Source organism: Oncorhynchus mykiss, chromosome 4 (assembly GCF_013265735.2).
Source record: "Oncorhynchus mykiss isolate Arlee chromosome 4, USDA_OmykA_1.1, whole genome shotgun sequence".
NCBI lineage: Eukaryota > Metazoa > Chordata > Actinopteri > Salmoniformes > Salmonidae > Oncorhynchus > Oncorhynchus mykiss.
Window position 1 is genome coordinate 29990367 of NC_048568.1, and position 23829 is coordinate 30014195.

The 23829-nt window shown below is 41.8% G+C and overlaps 1 protein-coding gene across 2 annotated transcripts; it reads right to left on the reverse strand.

Moving 5' to 3' along the window:
- Window positions 1–2328: 2328 nt before the first annotated feature.
- Window positions 2329–16189, reverse strand: LOC110522474 (heme-binding protein 1). Of its 2 annotated transcripts, none has more exons than XM_036976083.1 (5): window positions 15387–15535; window positions 12520–12614; window positions 9869–9995; window positions 8960–9143; window positions 2329–4319 (listed from the first exon to the last, which is right to left on the reverse strand). In XM_036976083.1, the coding sequence occupies exons 1-5, from the start codon at window positions 15406–15408 to the stop codon at window positions 4148–4150; spliced, it is 600 nt and encodes a 199-aa protein (XP_036831978.1). In that variant the 5' UTR covers window positions 15409–15535; the 3' UTR covers window positions 2329–4147. The 2 variants fall into 2 exon arrangements, with proteins under 2 accessions (XP_036831978.1, XP_021456573.1); XM_021600898.2 differs by lacking the exon at window positions 15387–15535 and adding an exon at window positions 15553–16189 and having other exon boundaries at window positions 3538–4319.
- Window positions 16190–23829: the final 7640 nt, after the last annotated feature.

Here is a 23829-nt window from a genome sequence, read left to right on the forward strand (position 1 = left end):
TTGGTATCTTACAAGTAAAAGTTTTATATTATTATTTCATTTGAATTTGGGGCTCTGCATTTTCCCTGGCTATTGGCCAAGTGGGACGCAAGCGTCCCGCCTATCCCAGAGAGGTTACAATGATGAAAGCACCATATTCCACCCACACAGCATAGTAGGTACGCTATGTACAACCACTCGTGTATCTAACAACTGAAAACTGTTGCCTTGCCCAACAATATGGCCGACACACAGTAACAGACTGGCACCAAGCTGATGAACACCCACTGACAATAGCCTGAAATGCAACATCCTTAGAAACCATGAGCTCCTGAGCTGAACTCTTGTGAAATACCTCGGTCTTAACGATACTACACGCTCCGTCTGTCTGCTTGTCATACGTTTCCTTGTCCTGTTGTACTCTGTGCTGCGCTGCATGTGCTCATTGAGTGCTTGTCATATGTTTCCTTGTCCTGTTGTACTCTGTGCTGCATGTGCTCATTGTGTGCTTGTCATACGTTTCCTTGTCCTGTTGTACTCTGTGCTGCACTGCATGTGCTCATTGTGTGCTTGTCATCTTAAATTGTGTTTAATATCCTTCCCAGGGACTGCAGTTAAATTAGCCGGCCGGCTAAAAACAGGCACTTAATGTGAACTGTCCCTGTAAAACTAAATGTAATACAGTAAAGTAAATTGACATACTGATGTGATGAGAAAGCTGTCGAAATTTGGAGAGACACATATTGCAGTCCTGTGTAGCTCAGTCAGTAGAGCAAGGGGCTTACAACACCAAGGGTCATGGATAAAAGCATCTGCTAAATGGCAAATAGTATTATATATTAGTTTGTTGCAATCCCTTTGGCACTAATTTCAGAACCTTGATGTCATTTTTCAAAACTCTAGACAACTCACAACCGATGATCAAAATGCACATTTTTAAATCTAACACTTTTTCCAATTGCTTGGATACAATACACAAAGCTAAGATCATTTGTTCATTGAACTAAAATCACCTGTTCAAAATGACAACTTAAAGTACTACCATTTCAAAATGCAATTCACACATTACATCTGAGATGACTGCCTATTCATTTCATTACAATGATCTAACTATCAATTGATACAACTACTCAATGAGTTTTATGGAAACTGACAAACAATATTACATGTTTAGATCATGAAAGTTTCAGGATAACGAGATCCATTGACACCAATTACCTTGGAACATGAACCAATTGGACTACATTATCTATGGATGTAATATTTCATCATCATTCTTTATAAGACACAGTCTCTATGGTCCCATGTACCACTTTTCCAGACCATGTTTTTAGATTGGTGTTTTTTCCCACTGAACTGCCGCTCACTGAATGTGTTTTGTTTATCGCACCATTCTCTGTAAACTCTAGACTGTAGTGCATAAAAATCCCAGGAGGGCAGCTGTTTCTGAGATGCTGGAATCACCATGTGGCACCAACAATCATACCACGGCCAAAGTTGCTTAGATTACGCATCTTGCCCGTTCTAATGTTTGGTCGAACAACTAAAGCTCTCTACTCTATACACGCTATATACTAAGTTGCAGGCAGCCACATGATTCACTGTTCGGAGGAGCAGGTGATTTGCGTTAACACACAGGTGTACCTAATAATGTGTCCGGTGAGTGTATGCAGGCCCTTGTAATTGCTTTTCCAATACTGATGATTCATTTCACATTGTGGTACAGGTATATAGTGAAATGAATGGTATCCACCTACAACAGAGATAACATGGAGCTGGCAGGTGATCCAGGTCACAATAGAGGTCAAGCAGTGGGAGGAAGAAGACGAGGAAGACGTGGTGGTCAAAGGAATGGCAGGGGACCACTACTCAGAAGGTGTGCTTGTCGTGGGCCTCGTTTGAGGAGGTGTGGGGGAAACGTGGTAGAGGACAAGGCCACGGACCAAGACAGTGGCAACAACAGCAAAGTGTCCAATGAAATCCGAGCAATAGTTCTAGACCATGACGTAACTCATGGCAGGACAATGACTGAGGCAGCTACAATGACTCAACCAAACCTCAGAAGATCAACCGTGGCCTCAATCATCAGAACTTTCTGCAATTAGAACCAGTAAGTTTTCAGCATGCACTAAACATTAGGCTACTCTCAATTGTCAAATGACTGTATACTGCATGCCAATGTGTACCACAGAGTATGTAATGTGACCAGCTCTACTTGCACATCTATCACTCCAGTGTTAGACGCAAAATAATTACAATTTAGCATTATGGCCTATTTATTGCCTTACCTCCCTACTCTTCTACATTTGCACACACTGTACATAGATTTTTCTATTGTGTTATTGACTGTACGTTTGTTTATGTGTAACTCTGTTGTTTTTTGTGGCACTGCTTTGCTTTATCTTGGCCAGGTCGCAGTTGGAAATGAGAACTTGTTCAACTGGCCTACCTGTCTTACTGTAATGTCTTACTGTAACGTTCCCTGCAGAATTGAGACTAGGCCAAATAGGGGAGGCAGAAGCAAAATTCTGACTGACCAATAAGAGCGGGCTGTGGTCAATTTGGTTCTGGCCAGAAATGATATTCGTCTTACAGAAATCAGCAGCACATCTTGGACAATGTTCAACAATGTGGAAGCCATAAGTTGAAAAGTGTGGAAGCCGCATGCTGAAAAGGCACCAGGTGTCTCTAAACCAGCTATACCATGTGCCTTTTGAAAAAAATGCAGACAGAGTGAAGCAACTGAGGACCGAGTATGTTCAGTTTCAAGATGCCTGTTGTGAAAAATAACCCCCAAAAATCTACATCATTGTAATCAGTAATTATCTTTCCAAATGACTTTTTAGAGGGTGATGGAGCTGGATGCTAACAAAAACCATCACAAATTCCTCTTTTTGGATGAGGCAGGCTTCAACCTGGCCAAGACAAGGAGGAGAGGTCAGTCATTGGCCAGTGGTCAACCATCCAAGTACCTGGACAACATGGGGCCAACGTCACCATTTGTGCTGCTATATCAGAAGATGGTGTGGTGGGACACAGACCTCGTATTGGATCATATAATGCAGCTCTCCTTGTAACCTTTCTTTATGAGCTAAATCAGGTCTGTAGAGCTGATGGCATGACCTATGTCATTGTGTTGGATAATGTCAGGTTCCACCATGCTCAAATGGTGCAAGCATGGTTTCAGGCCCAACCACAATTTACCACCCTGTACTTACCCCCATTCTCTCCTTAACCCAATTGAGGAATTTTTCTCCACATGGTGGTGGAAGGTATAGGATAGGTGCCCTCATGAATAAGCCACCCTTCTCCAGGCCATGGATGACGCATGCAATGACATCACGGCTAACCTGTGTCAGGCCTGTATTCGCCATGCCCGAAGATTCTTCCCAAGATGTTTGGCTAATGAAAACATCCATTGTGATGTGGATGAGAACCTGTGGCCAAACCCACAAGACAGGTTTGATGGAAATATAGAAGTACAGTAATCAATCCTTTGTTTAGCTTTTTACAGTAAGCCAGGTGAGGAATACTGCAGTTGATGTTTTACTGTAGTTTCTCATTTTTTTTGTAGCTAATTATTTTTGCTTTGATTCAAAGAAACCTGTTGTGACTATTGTATTTCATCAATAAATGTCTCTTTGTTCAATGATTCCACTGTGTCTGTAGTATTCGCTCTACTAGTTATTTTAGTGATGTATTTACATATTTCATTATGGTACATGTATCACATTTTGTACTACAATATGTTTGTATGACCAACTACATAGTTTCACTATCTTGTGTGTGGGTGATCTAAATTAATGTTCCTACGGTATTTCATGATAAATTTGTTATTTGAAATAATGATTTTGCAAGTGCAAGATTTCATTAAATATATGAATGCACAATGCAATGTTTTGAACATGGGACAGCCTGTGTTACAAGTGATGACCGTTTTGAGTTTTGGTTCTGAAATTGTGCCAAAGTGATCGTAAAAAACTGTATTATATATTATCTGCCTGAGACCACAGCCCAATTAAAATACTTGTGTACTCGTTTCTTTGACGTAAACTGTATCCAATTTTATGAAATTCTGCTATTTTTGGTTTGTGTGAGGCTTTCGATTTGGTTCGCAGTAATGAGTGTTTATCATTTGTTTACTTTGTGTTAATAATGTAGTGCCACTTCAGCAGCGCTCCAGGAACCAGACTTCGTTGTGTCGGTGTGCGGCTGCGGGGCTGGTATAGCCGGCCACGATGAAGGACTCACTCACACACAGCTGTGGAGAGTCCAGCACCTCGCCCAGAGCATGGATCTCCCCTAGGATAGAGGTCTCAGTAGTGGGTCCACTGAACGACCTGACAGGGGTAGAGAGAAAGAGATGGATGAAAGGTTACACAGTTACTTTAAATCATTACATCATCACGTAGCAATAATAATGTGTATCCATGTATTATAATAGAAACATTACTTTTGTAAATATACATCGAGTGTACAAAACATTAAGGACACCTACTCTTTCCATGACAAACTGACCAGATGATCCCTTATTGATGTCACTTGTTAAATCCACTTCAAAAATTAGTGTAGATTAAAGGGGAGGAGACAGGTTAACCTGTCTAGGAACGGGGTTCCACTAGCAATGAAATCGCAGGGCTCCAAATTCAAATCAACAGAAATCTCATAATTCAAATTTCTCAAACATACAAGTATTAGACACCATTTTAAAAGATAAAATTCTCCTTAATCCAACCACAGTGTCCGATTTCAAAAAAGCTTTTCGGCGAAAGCAGAACAGATCACTATGTTAGGTCAGCAACTAGTCACAGAAAGCATACAGCGATTTTCCAACCAAAGAGAGCAGTCACAAAAAGCAGAAATAGGGAAAATTAATCACTAACCTTTGATATTATTCATCAGATGACACTCCCGGGACAACATGTTACACAATACATGTATGTTTTGTTCGATCAAGTTCATATTTATATCCAAAACATCCCTTTACCTCAAACATCCCGTGAATTTGCACAGAGCCACATCAATTTACAGAAATACTCATAATTGATAAATGATACAAGTGTTATTCACAGAATTAAAGATACACATCTACTTAATGCAACCGCTGTCAGATTTTTAAAAAAAAACTTTACGGAAAAAGCAAACCATGCCATAATCTGAGTACGGCGCTCAGAGACCAACACAACCCAAAAATATATCCGCCATGTTGGAGTCAACAGAAGTCAGAAATACAGTGCCTTGCGAAAGTATTCGGCCCCCTTGAACTTTGCGACCTTTTGCCACATTTCAGGCTTCAAACATAAAGATATAAAACTGTATTTTTTTGTGAAGAATCAACAAGTGGGACACAATCATGAAGTGGAACGACATTTATTGGATATTTCAAACTTTTTTAACAAATCAAAAACTGAAAAATTGGGCGTGCAAAATTATTCAGCCCCTTTACTTTCAGTGCAGCAAACTCTCTCCAGAAGTTCAGTGAGGATCTCTGAATGATCCAATGTTGACCTAAATGACTAATGATGATAAATACAATCCACCTGATGTAATCAAGTCTCCGTATAAATGCACCTGCACTGTGATAGTCTCAGAGGTCCGTTAAAAGCGCAGAGAGCATCATGAAGAACAAGGAACACACCAGGCAGGTCCGAGATACTGTTGTGAAGAAGTTTAAAGCCGGATTTGGATACAAAAAGATTTCCCAAGCTTTAAGCATCCCAAGGAGCACTGTGCAAGCGATAATATTGAAATGGAAGGAGTATCAGACCACTGCAAATCTACCAAGACCTGGCCGTCCCTCTAAACTTTCAGCTCATACAAGGAGAAGACTGATCAGAGATGCAGCCAAGAGGCCCATGATCACTCTGGATGAACTGCAGAGATCTACAGCTGAGGTGGGAGACTCTGTCCATAGGACAACAATCAGTCGTATATTGCACAAATCTGGCCTTTATGGAAGAGTGGCAAGAAGAAAGCCATTTCTTAAAGATATCCATAAAAAGTGTCGGTTAAAGTTTGCCACAAGCCACCTGGGAGACACACCAAACATGTGGAAGAAGGTGCTCTGGTCAGATGAAACCAAAATTGAACTTTTTGGCAACAATGCAAAACGTTATGTTTGGCGTAAAAGCAACACAGCTGAACACACCATCCCCACTGTCAAACATGGTGGTGGCAGCATCATGGTTTGGGCCTGCTTTTCTTCAGCAGGGACAGGGAAAATTGTTAAAATTGATGGGAAGATGGATGGAGCCAAATACAGGACCATTCTGGAAGAAAACCTGATGGAGTCTGCAAAAGACCTGAGACTGGGACGGAGATTTGTCTTCCAACAAGACAATGATCCAAAACATAAAGCAAAATCTACAATGGAATGGTTCAAAAATAAAACATATCCAGGTGTTAGAATGGCCAAGTCAAAGTCCAGACCTGAATCCAATCGAGAATCTGTGGAAAGAACTGAAAACTGCTGTTCACAAATGCTCTCCATCCAACCTCACTGAGCTCGAGCTGTTTTGCAAGGAGGAATGGGAAAAAATGTCAGTCTCTCGATGTGCAAAACTGATAGAGACATACCCCAAGCGACTTACAGCTGTAATCGCAGCAAAAGGTGGCGCTACAAAGTATTAACTTAAGGGGGCTGAATAATTTTGCACGCCCAATATTTCAGTTTTTGATTTGTTAAAATAGTTTGAAATATCCAATAAATGTCGTTCCACTTCATGATTGTGTCCCACTTGTTGTTGATTCTTCGCAAAAAAATACAGTTTTATATCTTTGTTTGAAGCCTGAAATGTGGCAAAAGGTCGCAAAGTTCAAGAGGGCCGAATACTTTCGCAAGGCACTGTAGCATTATAAATATTCACTTCCCTTTGATCTTCATCAGAATGCACTCTCAGGAATCCCAGTTCCACAATAAATGTTTGATTTGTTCCATAAAGTCCATCATTTATGTCCAAATAACTCCTTTTGGTTTGCGCGTTCAGTACACAATCTAAACTCAGAACGCGCAGGCAGGTCCAGGCAAAAGTTCAGACGAAAAGTCATATTACAGTTCGTAGAAACATGTCAAACGATGTATAGAATCAATCTTTAGGATGTTTTTATCATAAATCTTCAATAATGTTCCAACTGGAGAATTCCTTTGTCTGTAGAAAAGCAATGGAACGCGAGGCAACTTCCACATGAGTGCGCGTCACGAGCTCGTGGCTCTCTGCCAGACCTCGGACTCATTCCCCTCTCATTCGGCCCCACTTCACAGTAGAAGCATCAAACAAGGTTCTAAAGAGACTGTTGACATCTAGTGGAAGCCTTAGGAAGTGCAAAATGACCCCACAGACCCTGTGTATTCGATAGGCCAAGAGTTGAAAAACTAAAAACCTTAGATCTCCCACTTCCTGGTTGGATTTTTTCTCAGGTTTTTGCCTGCCATATGAGTTCTGTTATACAGACATCATTCAAACAGTTTTAGAAACTCCAGAGTTGTTTCTATCAAAATCTACTAATAATATGCATATATTAGCAACTGGGACTGAGTAGCAGGCAGTTTACTCTGGGCACGCTTTTCATCCAAATGCGAAAATGCTGCCCCCTAGCCCAAACAGGTTTTAAGGAAGGATTTTTAAACCTTGAAACATGGATTGTGTATGTGTGCCATTCAGAGGGTGAATGGGCAAGACACAAGATTTAAGTGTCTTTGAATGGGGTATGGTAGTAGGTGCCAGACGCACCAGTTTGTGTCAAGAACTGCAACGCTGCTGGGTTTTTCATGCTCAACAGTTTCCTGTGTGTATCAAGAATGGTCCACCACCCAAAGGATATCCAGCCAACTGTGGGAAGTATTGGAGTCAACATGGGCCAACATCCCTGTGGAACACTTGACACCTTGTAGAGTCCATGCCTCAAGGAATTGAGGCTGTTCTGAGGGCAAAAGGGGGTTCAATTCAATATTAGGAAGGTGTTCTTAATGTGTTGTACATTAAGTGTACACTACATGATCAAAAGTATATGGACATGTGCTAGTCAAACATCTCATTCCAAAATCAAGAACATTAATATGGAGTTGGTCCCCCCCTTTGCTGCTATAACAGCCTCCACTCATCTGGGAAGGGTTTCCACTAGATGTTGGAACATTGCTGCGGGGACTTGCTTCCATTCACCTCCAACAGCATTAGTGAGGTCAGAACTGATGTTGGCCGATTAGGCCTGGCTTGCAGTCGGCGTTCCAATTCATCCCAATTTGTTTGATGGAGTTGAGGTCAGGGCTCTGTGCAGGCCAGTCAAGTTCTTCCACGTCTTCCACAAACGGATCTCGACAATCCGTTTCTATAAGGACCTCACTTTGTGCATTGTCATGATGAAACAGGAAAGGGCCTTCCCAAAACTGTTCTCACAAAGTTGGAAGCACATAATTGTCTAGAATGTCATTGTATGCTGTAGCATTAAGATTTCCCTTCACTGGAACTAAGGGGCCTAGCCTGAACCAAGAAAAACAGCCACAGACCATTATTGCTCCTCCAAACTTTACAATTGGCACTATGCATTTGGGCAGGTAGTGTTCTCCCGGCATCCGCCAAAACCAGAATGCTCGGCCATTGAAACCCATTTCATGAAGCTCCTGATAAACAGTTATTGTGCTGAAGTTGCTTCCAGAGGCAGTTTGGAACTTGGTAGTGAGTGTTGCAAAAGAGGACAGACACACTTCTATTCTGTGAGTTTGTGTGGCCTACCACTTCGCAGATGAGCTGTTGTTGCTCCTACAAGTTTCAGCTTCACAATAACTGTACCTACCGTTGACCGGGGCAGCTCTAGCAGGGCAGAGATTTTATGAACTGACTTGTGGCAGTGGTGGCATCCTATGACAGTGGCACGTTGAAAGTCACTGAGCTCTTCAGTAAGGCCATTCTACTGCCAATGTTTGTCTATGGATATTGCATGGCTGTGTGGTCGATTTTATACACCAGTCAACAACCCCCCTCACCTGCTGTAGATTACGGTGGCAGGCCATGTCTCCATGGTGATGTCAGGGTCAAAGGGTGTGGGGGGTTGGTCCTGGTGTTGGGATGGTAAGTAGTAGGCCACCGTCACATCTCTGGATAGGCTGGAGCGGGAGTCATCAGTCCTCACCACTGTCACAATGGGAAGGGTCATACCCAGGTAGTTACCTGGCACACACAGAGGGATGAGGAGGACCCAAACAGAAGTCAAAGGGATACTTTATTTTGGGATTTTGGCAATAAGGCCCTTTATTTACTTCTCCAGAGTCCAAGAAACTTGTGGATACCATTTGTCTCTGCATGCAGTTTGAAGGAAGTTACTAACTAGCGTTACCCATAGACTTCCAGACATTGTGCAAACGCAAGTTGGCTTGCAAAACTACTTCGAACTTCTTTCTTACTGAACACAAAGACATACAAATAGGGCTGTCCCAACAAAAATAAATATTCGTTGACCAAGAGTAGTCTGTTCATTTGACCATTCGATTGGTCAAAATGTTAACTTGTATTTTTGAACATACATACAGTGAAGTTGAAAGTTTACATACACTTAGGTTGGAGTCATTAAAACTCCAAGCCTATCAGAAGCTTCTAAAGCTATGATATCATTTTCTGGATTTTTCCAAGCCGTTTAAAAGGCAGTCAACTTAGTGTATTTTAACTTCTGACCCACTGGAATTGTGATACAGTAAATAAGTGAAATAATCTGTCAACAATTGTCGGAAAAATTACTTGTGTCATGCACGAAGTAGATGTCCTAACCAACTTGCCCAAACTATAGTTTGTTCAAAAGAAATTTGGAGTGGATGAAAAAAAAATAGTTTTAATGACTCCAACATAAGTGTACGGAAACTTCAACTGTACATGGATCCTTATCTGCTACGCTCACTCACCTGAGGTATTCTGCTGGCAGATATATCTCATGAGCTTCATGAAGCCGGCACAGATGCTCTGCTCGTACGTGTCCTCTCGCACAGTGATACATGCCCAGCTGGCTTGGTTGTAGACTCTCTTCTCATACTGCACAGGACAATGCATAGGGCAGAACAATGGACAAAATGGTACGAGTGGCAGAGAGAGGGAAAGAATGAGAGAGAGCATGAGAGAAAGAGAGAAATGACAGACAGGGCTAGAAGTGCAGGGATAGATTAAAGGTTGCCCTTTTGCCTGGCTCAAGTGAACTGAGCAGTCATGCTAGTTGAGCCTGTTCCCGAAGTTGCCCCATTGGGAAGATGATTTAAAAAAGGTCCAATGCAGCAGTTTTTACCTATATATCAAATAATTTCTGGGTAATAATGAAGTACCTTACTGCGATTGCATTTAATTAAAATGGTCAAAAAGAAACAAAAACAACTTCTTAGCTAAGAGCAATTTCTCAAGCAAGAATTTTTCTAGGACTGTCTGGGAGTTGTCTTACTGGGGAGGGGAAAACTGAAAAAACTGTTGTTGGCAGAGAGGTTTGGAACTCTCTTATTGATTTAACGTCTGTTGATGTCACCAGGCAGGCCGAAACTCCATCCCACCAAAACAGGCTGAAGTGTTCTGTCAGGTGTTCTTTCAAACAGCTCTTACAAAAAGGGCATGGTCATCATTTTTACAGTATTATTCCAACATTGGTGTGGAAATATATATAAAAAAAAAAACACAGAAAAAGCAAATTTTTGACTGCACTGAGACTTGTTTTTAAAACAACCAAACTGCAAAGAATTCCAATAGCCCAAAGCTGATCTTTCTGGTTCCTCCCCATTTTTTAAATGAAAGACAGCAAATGTATGGCATTTATGCCAGTCGGGCAAGTTGAGCCCCCCTATGTGTAGATGAAAGGCAGGCAATACTTTATGACATTTCTGCATGTAAATACGGTGCATTCAGAAAGTATTCAGACCCCTTCCCTTTTTCCACATTTTCTTATGTTACAGCCTTATTCTAAAATGGAGTAAATAAACATTTTTCCTCAATCTACACACAAAACCCCATAATGACAAAGCGAAAACAGGTTTTTAATTTTTTTTGCAAATGTATTAAAAATAAAACAGAACAACCTTATTTACTAAGTATTCAGACCCTTTGCTATGAGACTCGAAATTAAGCTCAGGTGCATCCTGTTTCCATTGATCATTCTTGAGATGTTTCAACAACTTGGAGTCCACCTGTGGTAAATTCAATTGATTGGATATGATTTGAAAAAGCACACACCGGTCTATATAAAAAGATCCCACATTTGACAGTGCATGACAAAGCAAAAACCAAGCCATGAGGTCAAAGGAATTATCCGTAGAGCTCCGAGACAGGATTGTGTTGAGGTACAGATCTGGGAAAGAGTACCAAAACATTTCTGCAGCATTGAAGGTCCGCAAGAACACAGTGGCCTCAATCATTCTTAAATGGAAGAAGTTTGGAACCACCAAGAGCTGGCCGCCCGTTCCAAACTGACCTTTCAGGGGAGGTGACCAAGAACCCGATGGTCACTGACAGAGCTCCAGAGTTCCTCTGGAGAACCTTCCAAAAGGACAAACGTCTCGGCAGCACTCCACCAATCAAGCCTTTATGGTCAGACGGAAGACACTTCTCAGTAAAAGTCACATAACAGCCCGCTTGGAATTTGCCAAAAGGCACCTAAAGGATTCTCAGACCATGAGAAACAAGAGACTCTCTGGCACTATCCCTACAGTGAGGCATGGTGGTGCCAGCATCATGCTGTGGGGATGTTTTTCAGCGGCAGGGACTGGGAGACCAGTCAGGATCGAGGATAAGATGAACGGAGCAAAGTAGAGAGAGATCCTTGATGAAAACCTGCTCCAGAGCACTCAGGACCTCAGACTGGGGCGAAGGTTCACCTTCCAACAGGACAATAACACTAAGCACACAGCCAAGCCAACACAGGACTGGCTTGGGGAGAAGTCTCTGAATGTCCTTGAGTGACCCAGCCAGAGCCCGGACTTGAACCCGATCAAACATCTCTGGAGAGACCTGAAAATAGCTGCGCAGCGACGCTCCCCATCCATAATAATTTAAGTACATTTCAAACATTTCCCCAAAATACTTTTTGTTTTCTCATTATGGGATATTGTGTGATGAGGGGGGGGAAAAACATTTAAATCATTTTTAGAATAAGGCTGTAATGTAACACATTTTGGAAAAAGTCAAGGGGTCTGAATCATTTCCGATTGCACTGTAGCTAATTTTAGGTAACCCCCCCCAAAAAAATACTTCTGACTTGCCTGACGGGCAATTACCTTTCACACCTAATGTCAATCCCTGGAATTTATTGATAAAGAAAGCAATAGAGAGCTATTTAAAAAGAGTGGTAGATATTGATTTATTCATATGCATCTTCTTTAACTCAAATGAAAATGCTCAAAGGCTTGCATCAATACTGTTAATTACAATGCTCCCTGTTTACTCAAACTCAATGAAATCAAGAAACCAAGCTGAGAATATAAGATAGGCTAGATAAAGCCTGTCCGCCAGTCCGTCTTTTCCTACTGGGTGATGGGGACAGAGGGAGCAATGAATGAGTACAAAGGGGGCTAGACTAGCTTACATTCTCTTTGCATGTGATCAGTGTGAAGGGGACTTTCTCCCTGTCCGTCGTGCTCTCTGTGTCTGAGGTGAGCTGTTGGATGGGCTGGGCCATGTCTGGAAGGAAAGAGAGAGAGGTCCGTTAAAAGCGCAGAGAGCATCATGAAGAACAAGGAACACACCAGGCAGGTCCGAGATACTGTTGTGAATAAGTTTAAAGCCGGATTTGGATACAAAAAGATTTCCCAAGCTTTAAGCATCCCAAGGAGCACTGTGCAAGCGATAATATTGAAATGGAAGGAGTATCAGACCACTGCAAATCTACCAAGACCTGGCCGTCCCTCTAAACTTTCAGCTCATACAAGGAGAAGACTGATCAGAGATGCAGCCAAGAGGCCCATGATCACTCTGGATGAACTGCAGAGATCTACAGCTGAGGTGGGAGACTCTGTCCATAGGACAACAATCAGTCGTATATTGCACAAATCTGGCCTTTATGGAAGAGTGGCAAGAAGAAAGCCATTTCTTAAAGATGTCCATAAAAAGTGTCGTTTAAAGTTTGCCACAAGCCACCTGGGAGACACACCAAACATGTGGAAGAAGGTGCTCTGGTCAGATGAAACCAAAATTGAACTTTTTGGCAACAATGCAAAACGTTATGTTTGGCGTAAAAGCAACACAGCTGAACACAGCTCCCCACTGTCAAACATGGTGGTGGCAGCATCATGGTTTGGGCCTGCTTTTCTTCAGCAGGGACAGGGAAGATGGTTAAAATTGATGGGAAGATGGATGGAGCCAAATACAGGACCATTCTGGAAGAAAACCTGATGTAGTCTGCAAAAGACCTGAGTCTGGGACGGAGATTTGTCTTCCAACAAGACAATGATCCAAAACATAAAGCAAAATCTACAATGGAATGGTTCAAAAATAAACATATCCAGGTGTTAGAATGGCCAAGTCAAAGTCCAGACCTGAATCCAATCGAGAATCTGTGGAAAGAACTGAAAACTGCTGTTCACAAATGCTCTCCATCCAACCTCACTGAGCTCGAGCTGTTTTGCGAGGAATGGGAAAAAATGTCAGTATCTCGATATGCAAAACTGATAGACATACCCCAAGCGAATTACAGCTGTAATCGCAGCAAAAGGTGGCGCTACAAAGTATTAACTTAAGGGGGCTGAATAATTTTGCACGCCCAATTTTTCAGTTTTTGATTTGTTAAAAAAGTTAGAAATATCCAATAAATGTCGTTCCACTTCATAATTGTGTCCCACTTGTTGTTGATTCTTCACAAAAAAATACAGTTTTATATCTTTATGTTTGAAGCCTGAAATGTGGTCGCAAAGTTCAAGGGGGGCCGAATACTTTCGCAAGGCACTGTAAATGAAAAATCTGTTTGAAAACAAGTAGACAATTTCAAAAACAGATTTCGACTAGGCTAGTGTATTGAATGTTACATTTCTTTTTATTGTATATATTTTATTACACGAGTCGCTAGTGCGCGATGAGACATGGATATCCCTGCTGGCCAAACACTCCCTAACACGAAGGATGCTGGGCCAATTTTGCGCTGCCCCATGGACCTTCCGGTTGCGGCCAGCTGCGACAGAGCTTGGACTCGATCCCAGAATCTCTAGTGGCACAGCTAGCACTGCAGTGCAGTGCCTTAGACCACTGCGCCACTCGGGAGGCCTGAATGTTACATTTCTGACAAAGTCTTTCTCACTGAGTTATCTTAGACGAGTGACTGAAGTTTAGGAAGCAATGAGAGCCCTAAGGAAGCACATGATATGAAAATTTAGGTCAGATGGACAGGTTTGCCACCATTTTGGGTGGTCTGTGCACTGCAGAATCCAATGTACACTCAAGTTGGACGCAAATTAGCTTTGGGGTTATCGTACACTGCAGAACCTTGGCCTGCGTCCAAATGACACAAATTAACTTTGAGGTAGTCTTTAATCAAGCACCATTCTCTCCCTGATCAACTAGCCTAAAATGAACGCTTTTGTTTGTTTTCCTTATGTGGCCTATGACCTACTTTCTGTATTGGAGGAAAACAGCTACGCTAACAAACCAAATGTTTATATCCCAGGACAAATAAGCTAGCAACAGCAAGCTAACTAGCTAAATTGCCATAAACGTTTAATGCTTTTCGACCTGTCCAAATTAACATAGTTGGTTCAGAGTTCGTTTTGATAGTTAAACCTTCGTGTCCTGATCGCGTCTGGTGTGGGTGGACAAATATAAACATGCGTACGCGTGCGAGTGGTCTGGTCAGCATGTAAAATACTCATGTTGTACCCATCTGCACTAGAACCAAAATAACCTAGGCCCATTCAGCTGTTTAGCTCTGAGCTGTGGCTACAAAACAAACTCACTCAAATCTGATTATAACCCACCATTTTGTGACTATGAAAGGGCAAACAGGCTTTTGCATATCTAAAATGTTGAACTACCTAGCCTGTAGGCCTAGGTCTATTCCACTAAATAACATCTAAATGTGTAGGTGTTATTCTCCATCTTACAACAGGTTGAATAGTGCAGGCCAGTTTCAGTCACGGTTTCTCTCACAGCTAACCATTTACTTTGATGGTCTTTTTTTTTTCATTCAAAAGCTGATTCTGAAAGGGTGAGTTGTCCCCTTTCCCTAATGTTGTGAACAAAGTTCAGACCTGTACAATTAACCTACATTGTCCATAACGACATTGAGTTCACAGTCCATTATACTACATAATAACATGTGCCTGTGCCAATAGAAATGTGTACTTAGTATGCTTGATGAGAAATTGTGTTCATCTTGTGTTGCTGGTCCAAGTCATATTCTGCCATAATGGGCCAGAAATGATTTAAAATCAAAATGGTTTACATGTAAATACAGACTTCACTTACGGCGTTTTCCCCACTTACACATCACGCTGTAAAGGATAGTGGTTCAAGTAGCGTTCGAATAAACCAGGCGTTTGTCAGTCTGCGAGGGGAGCAAGGAGTGATTCAAACGTTGTGTGCATGCTTGCATTTCGACCATAGAGCAACTATCTCCTCCCCCCCCTCTTACCCTGGGGAATTTGAACATGATGCTCTCTGCCAATGTCCTGCCAGTAGTTTAACAGGCGATCCTGACCCTCTTCTTCCATAGCATCGTTTACCCCATCCGCCCCCCCGCTTCTGCAGAGGTCTGAATCGAAGTCATCCTCGTTGAAGGCATCCAAGTCCTCTAGCGTGATAGTGGGTCTTGATCCAGATTCACCCCCGCGACTGTCACCTCCTTCGCCACTCATGTGACAGCCTCCTCCATTCATGGTTATTTTGACAGAAGTGCCCAAAAACTACTTGCAACAGTCGCAGATCTCCAGCGGGGGGGGGGGGGGGGGGGGGGGGGGGGGGGGGGGGGGGGGGGGAGATTGTTGAAGCGATAACAGCAGGCTACAATGTTGCCGACCTAGTGAGCTTGATAGCTGGCCAGCAAGTCCAGAAAACTTTACAAACCAAACGAAGGAATCATGACAACCACGGCATTAGGTCGACAGTGCCTGTCAAATACGTACGACTGATGTACAAAGTATAATATAGTTAGTAAAACCACCGGGTTCTTGTGCACATAAAGCAACTTCGAATGTCTCTTTCCCCGTGCGGTGATTACTTGTGTTTTAATTTCAAGGCTCTCTCTGGTCACATGGCACACAATGGGTCGTCACTAGTTACCACAGCTACAAATGGCTAAACACCGCCCATTTCTGAATGTTATCTTCTTCAAATCAAATCCTCTTCAAATTTAAACTTAACCACACTGCTAACTGTATGCCCAACCCTAACCTTAAATGTAGACCAAAAAGCGAGTTGTATTTTTCAGGATTTTGACTTTGTGGTTGTGTAACTACTGACAACTCATGCGGAGGAAGGAGAACAGTATGTGGGTGTGATCAAAGGCGTAGTTCTCTGATAGGTGAAGAAAACATCTAAATGTATAAAACATATATACATGACTAACTTTGACATTACCTTGGTGTAAATATATTTGCGATTTTTTTTTTTTAAGTGTGCAAATTCAAGGGGAAAATAGTGTTCCTTCTGTTCAAAAAAGTGTGTAAAGAGACTTCTCATTTATGAAGGATTCAGGTAGGAAAATAATCCAGATTGTTTTAGTTTATGACAGTTGAAAATACAAGTAAATTGCTCAGAGTGTATTTTATAAATCCACTCTGTCAATCAATGGATCAATCAAATCATATTTCCCCTTTCAGCTCATTCATTAATGTCCGGGCACATTTTGACTTCCCTGAGCACCAGATAAACCGTCAGTATGATCTATTTTAATTGGGTCAGGGGTCTTCAGTACATGGCCATGAGGACGGTTACATCAGAGATGATGGAAACTCATTCCTGCCACATTTTCTTTTCTTTTAATGTAGATACTATCTCCAAATCTTGAGATACAAAAATTATCATTTAGAGATACCGTTAAAAAAAAATGGTGGCGGAATGGGCTTCCATAGAGATACCTTTTTGTGGGTTACACAAACAAATGGATGTGGAAGTGACCCACAGGTTGTTCTGGCAACTAATATATACAGTTGAATACCTATTCACCCTGTTTGGATTTCTTCAGATTTTGTGTTTCAAAGTGGGATTAAAATGCATTTGATTGTCATGTTTTGTCAATGATCTACACAAAATACTAAGTAATGTCAGTGAAAGAAAAAAACATTGGTTTTTTCAAGATGAAAGAAAAATGAAATGAATATGCCTTGATTAGATAAGTAAGTATTCACCCCCCTGAAACAATACATGTTAGAAACACCTTTGGCAGAAATTACAGCTGGGAGTCTTCTTGGGTAAGTCTCTTAGAGCTTAGCACACCTGGATTGTGCAATATTTTCCCATTGTTATGAAAACAATTCTTCAAGGTCTTGGTGATAATGGCCAGAGAGCAATTTCCAAGTCTTACCATAGATTTTCAAGCAGATTTAAGTCAAAAATGTAACTTGGCCACTCAGGAGTATTCACTGTCTTCTTGGTAAGCACTCAGGAGCATTCACTGTCTTCTTGGTAAGCAACTACGGTGTAGATTTGGCTGTGTGTTGTAGGTTATTGTCCTGCTGAAAGGTGAATTACTCTCCCACTGTCTGGTGTAAAGCAGACTAAAGTAGGTTTTCTTCTAGGATTTTGCCTGTGCTTAGCTCCATCCTGTTTCTTTTCATCCTGAAAAACTCCCCAGTCTTTGTTAACGTCAAGCATATGCAAATTGAATATTTGACTGAGGGACCTTACAAACGTTGTATGTATTGGGGACAGAGGAATGGGTAATCATTCAGAAATCAAGTTTCCCTCTATTATTTCATACAGAATGAGTCCATGTAACTTACTATGCGATTTGTTAAGCAAAATTTTACTCCTGAACTAATTTAGACTGGCCTAAATTAAGGGGGTGAATACTTTTGCAACCAGGGCCGACTAGCCTTTTGGGGGCCCTAAGCGAGTTTTGTAACAAACGTTATAAAACATTTCATGCGATTCTACTCATTAAATTTTAGCAGTTTTAAAGCAAAACCTACAGTTATACACATTTTGCCATCGGGCAGAGAGAAAATCGGGCAGCATTTTTATTAAAAAAACAATTCATGCAATTCTACCCATTTTTTTTCCAATTGGGTGGAAGGAAATATTTGCAGTTTTAAATCTTATTTCCAGCAATTTGACTGATTTTGCCATGACTCATGCCATGTTAATGATAGTGGAGTGAGAGTGACTAACATATCAATGTGGGTCCCCTGGAGGTCAGGGCGTCTGGGTGCGTGCCCGGTCTGTATTCTGTCATTATTACTACAAGCTTATATAACTGGCTAGACTAACATAACAATCTAATAATTGTTGCACAACCAAATGTTGAATTTGCACCTTATTCATTATACACTGAACAAAAATATTAACACAACATGTAAAGTGCTGGTCTCATGTTTCATGAGCTGAAATAAAAGATCCCAGAAAATTTCCCTATGCACAAAAACATTTTCAGCATCTCCACTTTGGCAAAAAAAAACATTGTTGTACAATAACAGTATCTTGTAGGATTCAATAGTTGGAATTTTAAGTTGTTGCCCTGTCCCTTCCTTTGTGATGTTATTCTAATGGAATCCAGATAGAACAAAACCCTGCCCTCAAACATTTACATCAAAAGGTGAAAAACATCCACATCAAATTTTAAATATTGTTCTTTATCAAATAACACGAAAGTAACCACTTTTTGAAGTATTACCATCCTCACAAACCACTTTTACATTAGTGTATTGTACATAGGCTGGTCATCTAGGGTTGTACCTGTGGAGTTCCCATCATCATGAAGACAATTAATAATACAGTAATTGAGTACATTGAGAAATCAAGTGGTATGTGATGCTGTGATGTGGTGATGTGGCTCAATTGGTAGGGAATGGTGCTAGGGTTGTGGGTTCGATTCCCATGGTGGACTAGTATGAAAATGTATGCTCTGGATAAGAGCGTCTACTGAAAAGCAAGGAATGGATCATTTCAGTTTTCACATAGAAATCAGTTATATTTGCAAAGTATTTCAAGAAACTAGAATTATTTTCATATTCCACAAGTAATATCAAATGAACTGTTTTGTACAGATAATTATCAGACTCAAGTTACAAATGCTGTTGCCAGATAATTTTATGTTAATTTCTTTACCATAAGCTTTCTCCAATGTCGTTTTAGAGAAATTGGCAATACGTCCAACCGGCTTCACAACAGACCACGTGTAACCACACCAGCCCAGGACCTCAACATCTGGCTTTTTCACCTGAGACCCGCCATCCGGACAGCTGATGAAACTGTGGGTTTGCACAACCAAAGAATGTCTGCACAGACTGTCAGAAAACATCTCAGGGAAGCTCATCGTCCTCACCAGGGTCTTGACCTGACTGCAGTTCGGCGTCCTAACCAACTTCAGTGGGCAAATGCTCACCTTCTATGGCCACTGGCACTCTGGAGAAGTGTGCTCTTCACGGATGAATCCTGGTTTCAACTGTACCGGGCAGATGGCAGACTGTGTGTATGGCGTCGTGTGGGCGAGAAGGTTTTCTGATGTCAACTTTGTGAACAGAGTGCCCCATGGTGGCGGTGGGGTCATGGTATGGGCAGGCATAAGCTATGGAAAACAAACACCATTGTATTTGATCAATGTCAGTTTGAATGCACATAAATACCATGAGGAGATCCTTAGGCCCGTTATCGTGCCATCTGCCACCATCAAATCACATTTTATTGGTCACATACACATGATTAGCAGATGTTAATGCGAGTGTAGCGAAATGCTTGTGCTTCTAGTTCCGACAGTGCAGTAATATCTAACAAGTAATCTAACAATTCCACAATAACTACCTAATACACACAAATCTAAGTAAAGAGATGGAATAAGAATATAAACACATATAAATATTAATGTGCGATGACCGAGCGGCATAGGCAAGATGGTATAAAATAAAAATCAAATCAAATTTTATTAGTCACATGCCTCCCGGGTGGCGCAGTGGTCTAGGGCACTGCATCACAGTGCTAGCTGTGCCACCCGGTCGCAGCCGGCCATGACCGGGAGGTCCATGCGGTGACGCACAATTGGCCAAGCGTCGTCCGGGTTAGGGAGGTAGGGATATCCTTGTCTCATCACGCATTAGCGACTCCTGTGGCGGGCCGGGCACAGTGCATGCTAACCAGGTCGCCAGGTGCACGGTGTTTCCTCCGACACATTGGTGCGGCTGGCTTCCGGTTTTGATGCGAGCTGTGTTAAGAAGCAGTGCGGCTTGATTGGGTTGTGTTTCGGAGGACGCATGACTTTCGACCTTCGTCTCTCCCGAGCCTGTACGGGAGTTGTAGCGATGAGACAAGATAGTAACTACTAACAATTGGATACCACGAAATTGGGGAGAAAAGGGGGTAAAATTCAAAAACAGATAAAAGTAACAAATAATTAAAGAGCATGTCACTGCTGTTCAAAGGAGAGGACCAAGGTGCAGCGTTGTGAGCGTACATTTTCTTTATTAATCCAAATGACGCCAAACAAAACAATAAACACTACAAAAAAAAGCAAAGTGCTCTTAACAAAGTCAACCTCCCACAAACACAGGTGAGAAAAAAAGGTACCTAAGTATGGTTCCCAATCAGAGACAACAAAAGACAGCTGTCCCTGATTGAGAACCATACCCGGCCAAACACAAAGAAATAGAAAACATAGAACACAAAACATAGAATGCCCACCCCAACTCACGCCCTGACCAAACCAAAATAGAGACATAAAAATAATCTCTAAGGTCAGGGCGTGACAGAGCAGCAGTAAAATAATGAGACTATATACAGGGGGGTACTGATACAGAGTCAATGTGCTGGGGCACCGATTAGTTGAGGTAGTATGTACATGTAGGCAGAGTTTATACATACTGTATGAGATGAGTGATGCAAGATATGTTAACATTATTAAAGTGACTAGTGATCCATTTATTAAAGTGGCCAATGATTTCAAGTATGTATGTAGGCAGCAGCCTCACTGTGCTAGTGATGGCTGATTAACAGTCTGATGGCCTTGAGATAGAAACTGTTTTTCAGTCTCTCGGTCCCAGCTTTGATGCGCCTATACTGACCTCGCCTTCTGGATTGTAGCGGTGTGAGCAGGCAGTGGCTCAGGTGGTTGTTGTCCTTGTGTTGTCCTTGATGATATTTTGGCCTTCCTGTGACATCGGGTGCTGTAGCTGTCCTGGAGGGCAGGAAGTTATCCCCCGGTGATGCATTGTGCAGACCGCACCACCCCCTGGAGAGCCTTGCGGTTGCGGGCGGTGCAGTTGCCGTACCAGGCGGTGATACAGCCTGACAGGATGCTCTCAATTGTGCATCTGTAAAAGTTTGTGAGGGTTTTAGGTGACACTCCAAATTTCTTCAGCCTCCTGAGGTTGAAGAGGTCCATCCACTGTCTGTGTGGGTGGACCATTTCAGTTTGTCTGAACTTAAAACTTTCCACCTTCTCCACTGCAGTCCCGTCAATGTGGATAGGGGGTGCTCCCTCTGCTGTTTCCTGAAGTCCACGATCATCTCCTTTGTTTTGTTGACATTGAGTGAGACGTTGTTTTTCTGACGCCACACTCCGAGGGCCCTCACCTCCACCTTATAGGCTAGCTCGTTGTTGTTGGTGATCTGATGATTGAGTTGGAGGCGTGCATGGTCACGCAGTCATGGGTGAACAGGGAGTACAGAAGGGGGCTCAGCACGCACCCTTGTGGTGCCCCAGTGTTGAAGATCACCTCATATTTCAGCATTCAAATGCAAGGCCCCTTGTCCCAAGGATCTATACACAATGCCAGGAAGCTGAAATATCAAGTTCTTCCATGGCCTGCATACTCATTGAGCCTGTTTGAGATGCTCTGGATTGCCGCATACGACAGCGTGTTCCAGTTTGCCAATATCCAGGGACTTTGCATCGCCATTTAAAGAGGAGTGAAACAATATTCCACAGGCCACAATCAACAGACTGATCAACTCTATGTGAAGGAGATGTGTCATGCTGCATCAGGCAAATGGTGGGCACACCAGATACTGACTGGTTTTCTTTTTTTAAAGGTATATGTGACCAACAGATGCATATCTTTGTTCCCAGTCATGTGAAATCCATAGATTGGGGCCTAATGAATTGATTTCAATTGACTGATTTCATTAACTCAGTAACATTTTTGAAGATGTTGCATGTTGTGTTTTTGTTCAGTGTACTACTGTAACCCTCAACAGTAAGTTGAGACCCCGACTGACTTCCTAAAAAAAAAAAAAATGCTCTGGGGGCCCTAAGTTGTCACTTATGTCGCTAATGCTATGGAGCCGGTCCTGTCTGCAATATTTTAGCTATTTAATGAAATGTGTAGAATTTTCTTATCACATTGACATTATAGAGTATTTTGTGTAGATCGATGACAAAAAATCACTATTAAATGGTAATCGGACACGATTGAAAGCATGTGATTTACTGAAATAGCTCTCTGATTTTGTTGATTGGTATGTGATACTTTCATCTGACCCTTACAGACTGAAGGAACACTTCTTGGCAACTCACCTTCAAGCCTTAATAAATACTCAGCTGGCCATTTTGGCGTTCAACGGAAGGGCTCTCATACCCAGCCAGGTCACCTGTGGTACAGTACAGGTCAGTATTCAACGTCCATCCATATCTTATACAAGTCAAAGGTTTGGACACACCTACTCATTCAAGGGTTTTCTTTAGTTTGACTATTTTCTACATTGTAGAATAATAGTGAAGACATCAAAACTATGAAATTACACAAATGGAATCATGTAGTAACAATTAAAAAAAAAATCTAAAATCTAAAATATGTTATATTTTAGATTCTTCAAAGTAGCCACCCTTTGCCTTGATGACAGTTTTGCACAGTCTTGGCATTCTCTCAACCAGCTTCATGAGGTAAAGGCACATTTGTACTTATCAAACCCAGAGGAAAAACAAAAAATACTCATGGGCGAAGTAGCAATGGTTCCTCTTGCAGCCAAATATGTTTTTGCCTGCCATAGCCTGAGAGACAACAAAGCCATCACCTACAGAGAGATGAACCTGGAGAAGAGTCCCCTAAGCAAGCTGGTCCTGGGGCTCTGTTCACAAACACAAACACACCCTACAGAGCCCCAGGACAACAGCACAATTAGACCCAACCAAATCATGAGAAAACAAAAAGATAATTACTTGACACATTGGAAAGAATTCACAAAAAAACAGAGCAAACTAGAATGCTATTTGGCCCTACACAGAGAGTACACAGCGGCGGAATACCTGACCACTGTGACTGACCCAAAATTAAGGAAAGCTTTGACTATGTACAGACTCAGTGAGCATAGCCTTGCTATTGAGAAAGACCGCCGTAGGCAGACATGGCTCTCAAGAGAAGACAGGCTTTGTGCTCACTGCCCACAAAATGAGGTGGAAACTGAGCTGCACTTCCTAACCTCCTGCCCAATGTATGACCATATTAGAGATACATATTTCCCTCAGATTACACAGATCCACAAAGAATTCGAAAACAAATCCAATTTTGAAAAACTCCCATATCTACTGGGTGAAATTCCACAGTGTGCCATCACAGCAGCAAGATTTGTGACCTGTTGCCACGAGAAAAGGGCAACCAGTGAAGAACAAACACCATTGTAAATACAACCCATATTTATGCTTATTTATTTTATCTTGTGTCCTTTAACTATTTGTACATTGTTAAAACACTGTATATATATAATATGACATTTTGTAATGTCTTTATTGTTTTGAAACTTCTGTATGTGTAATGTTTACTGT

Excerpts from the sequence above, each read along its gene's own strand:
- LOC110522474 (XM_021600898.2), bottom strand. The coding sequence starts at position 15,796 with ATGAATGGAGGAGGCTGTCACATGAGTGGCGAAGGAGGTGACAGTCGC. Across the intron at positions 12,615-15,552 it reads TCATGTTCAAATTCCCCAGG|ACATGGCCCAGCCCATCCAA; the intron begins GTAAGAGGGGGG and ends CTTTCCTTCCAG. Across the intron at positions 4,320-8,959 it reads GCCACCGTAATCTACAGCAG|GTCGTTCAGTGGACCCACTA; the intron begins GTGAGGGGGGTT and ends TACCCCTGTCAG.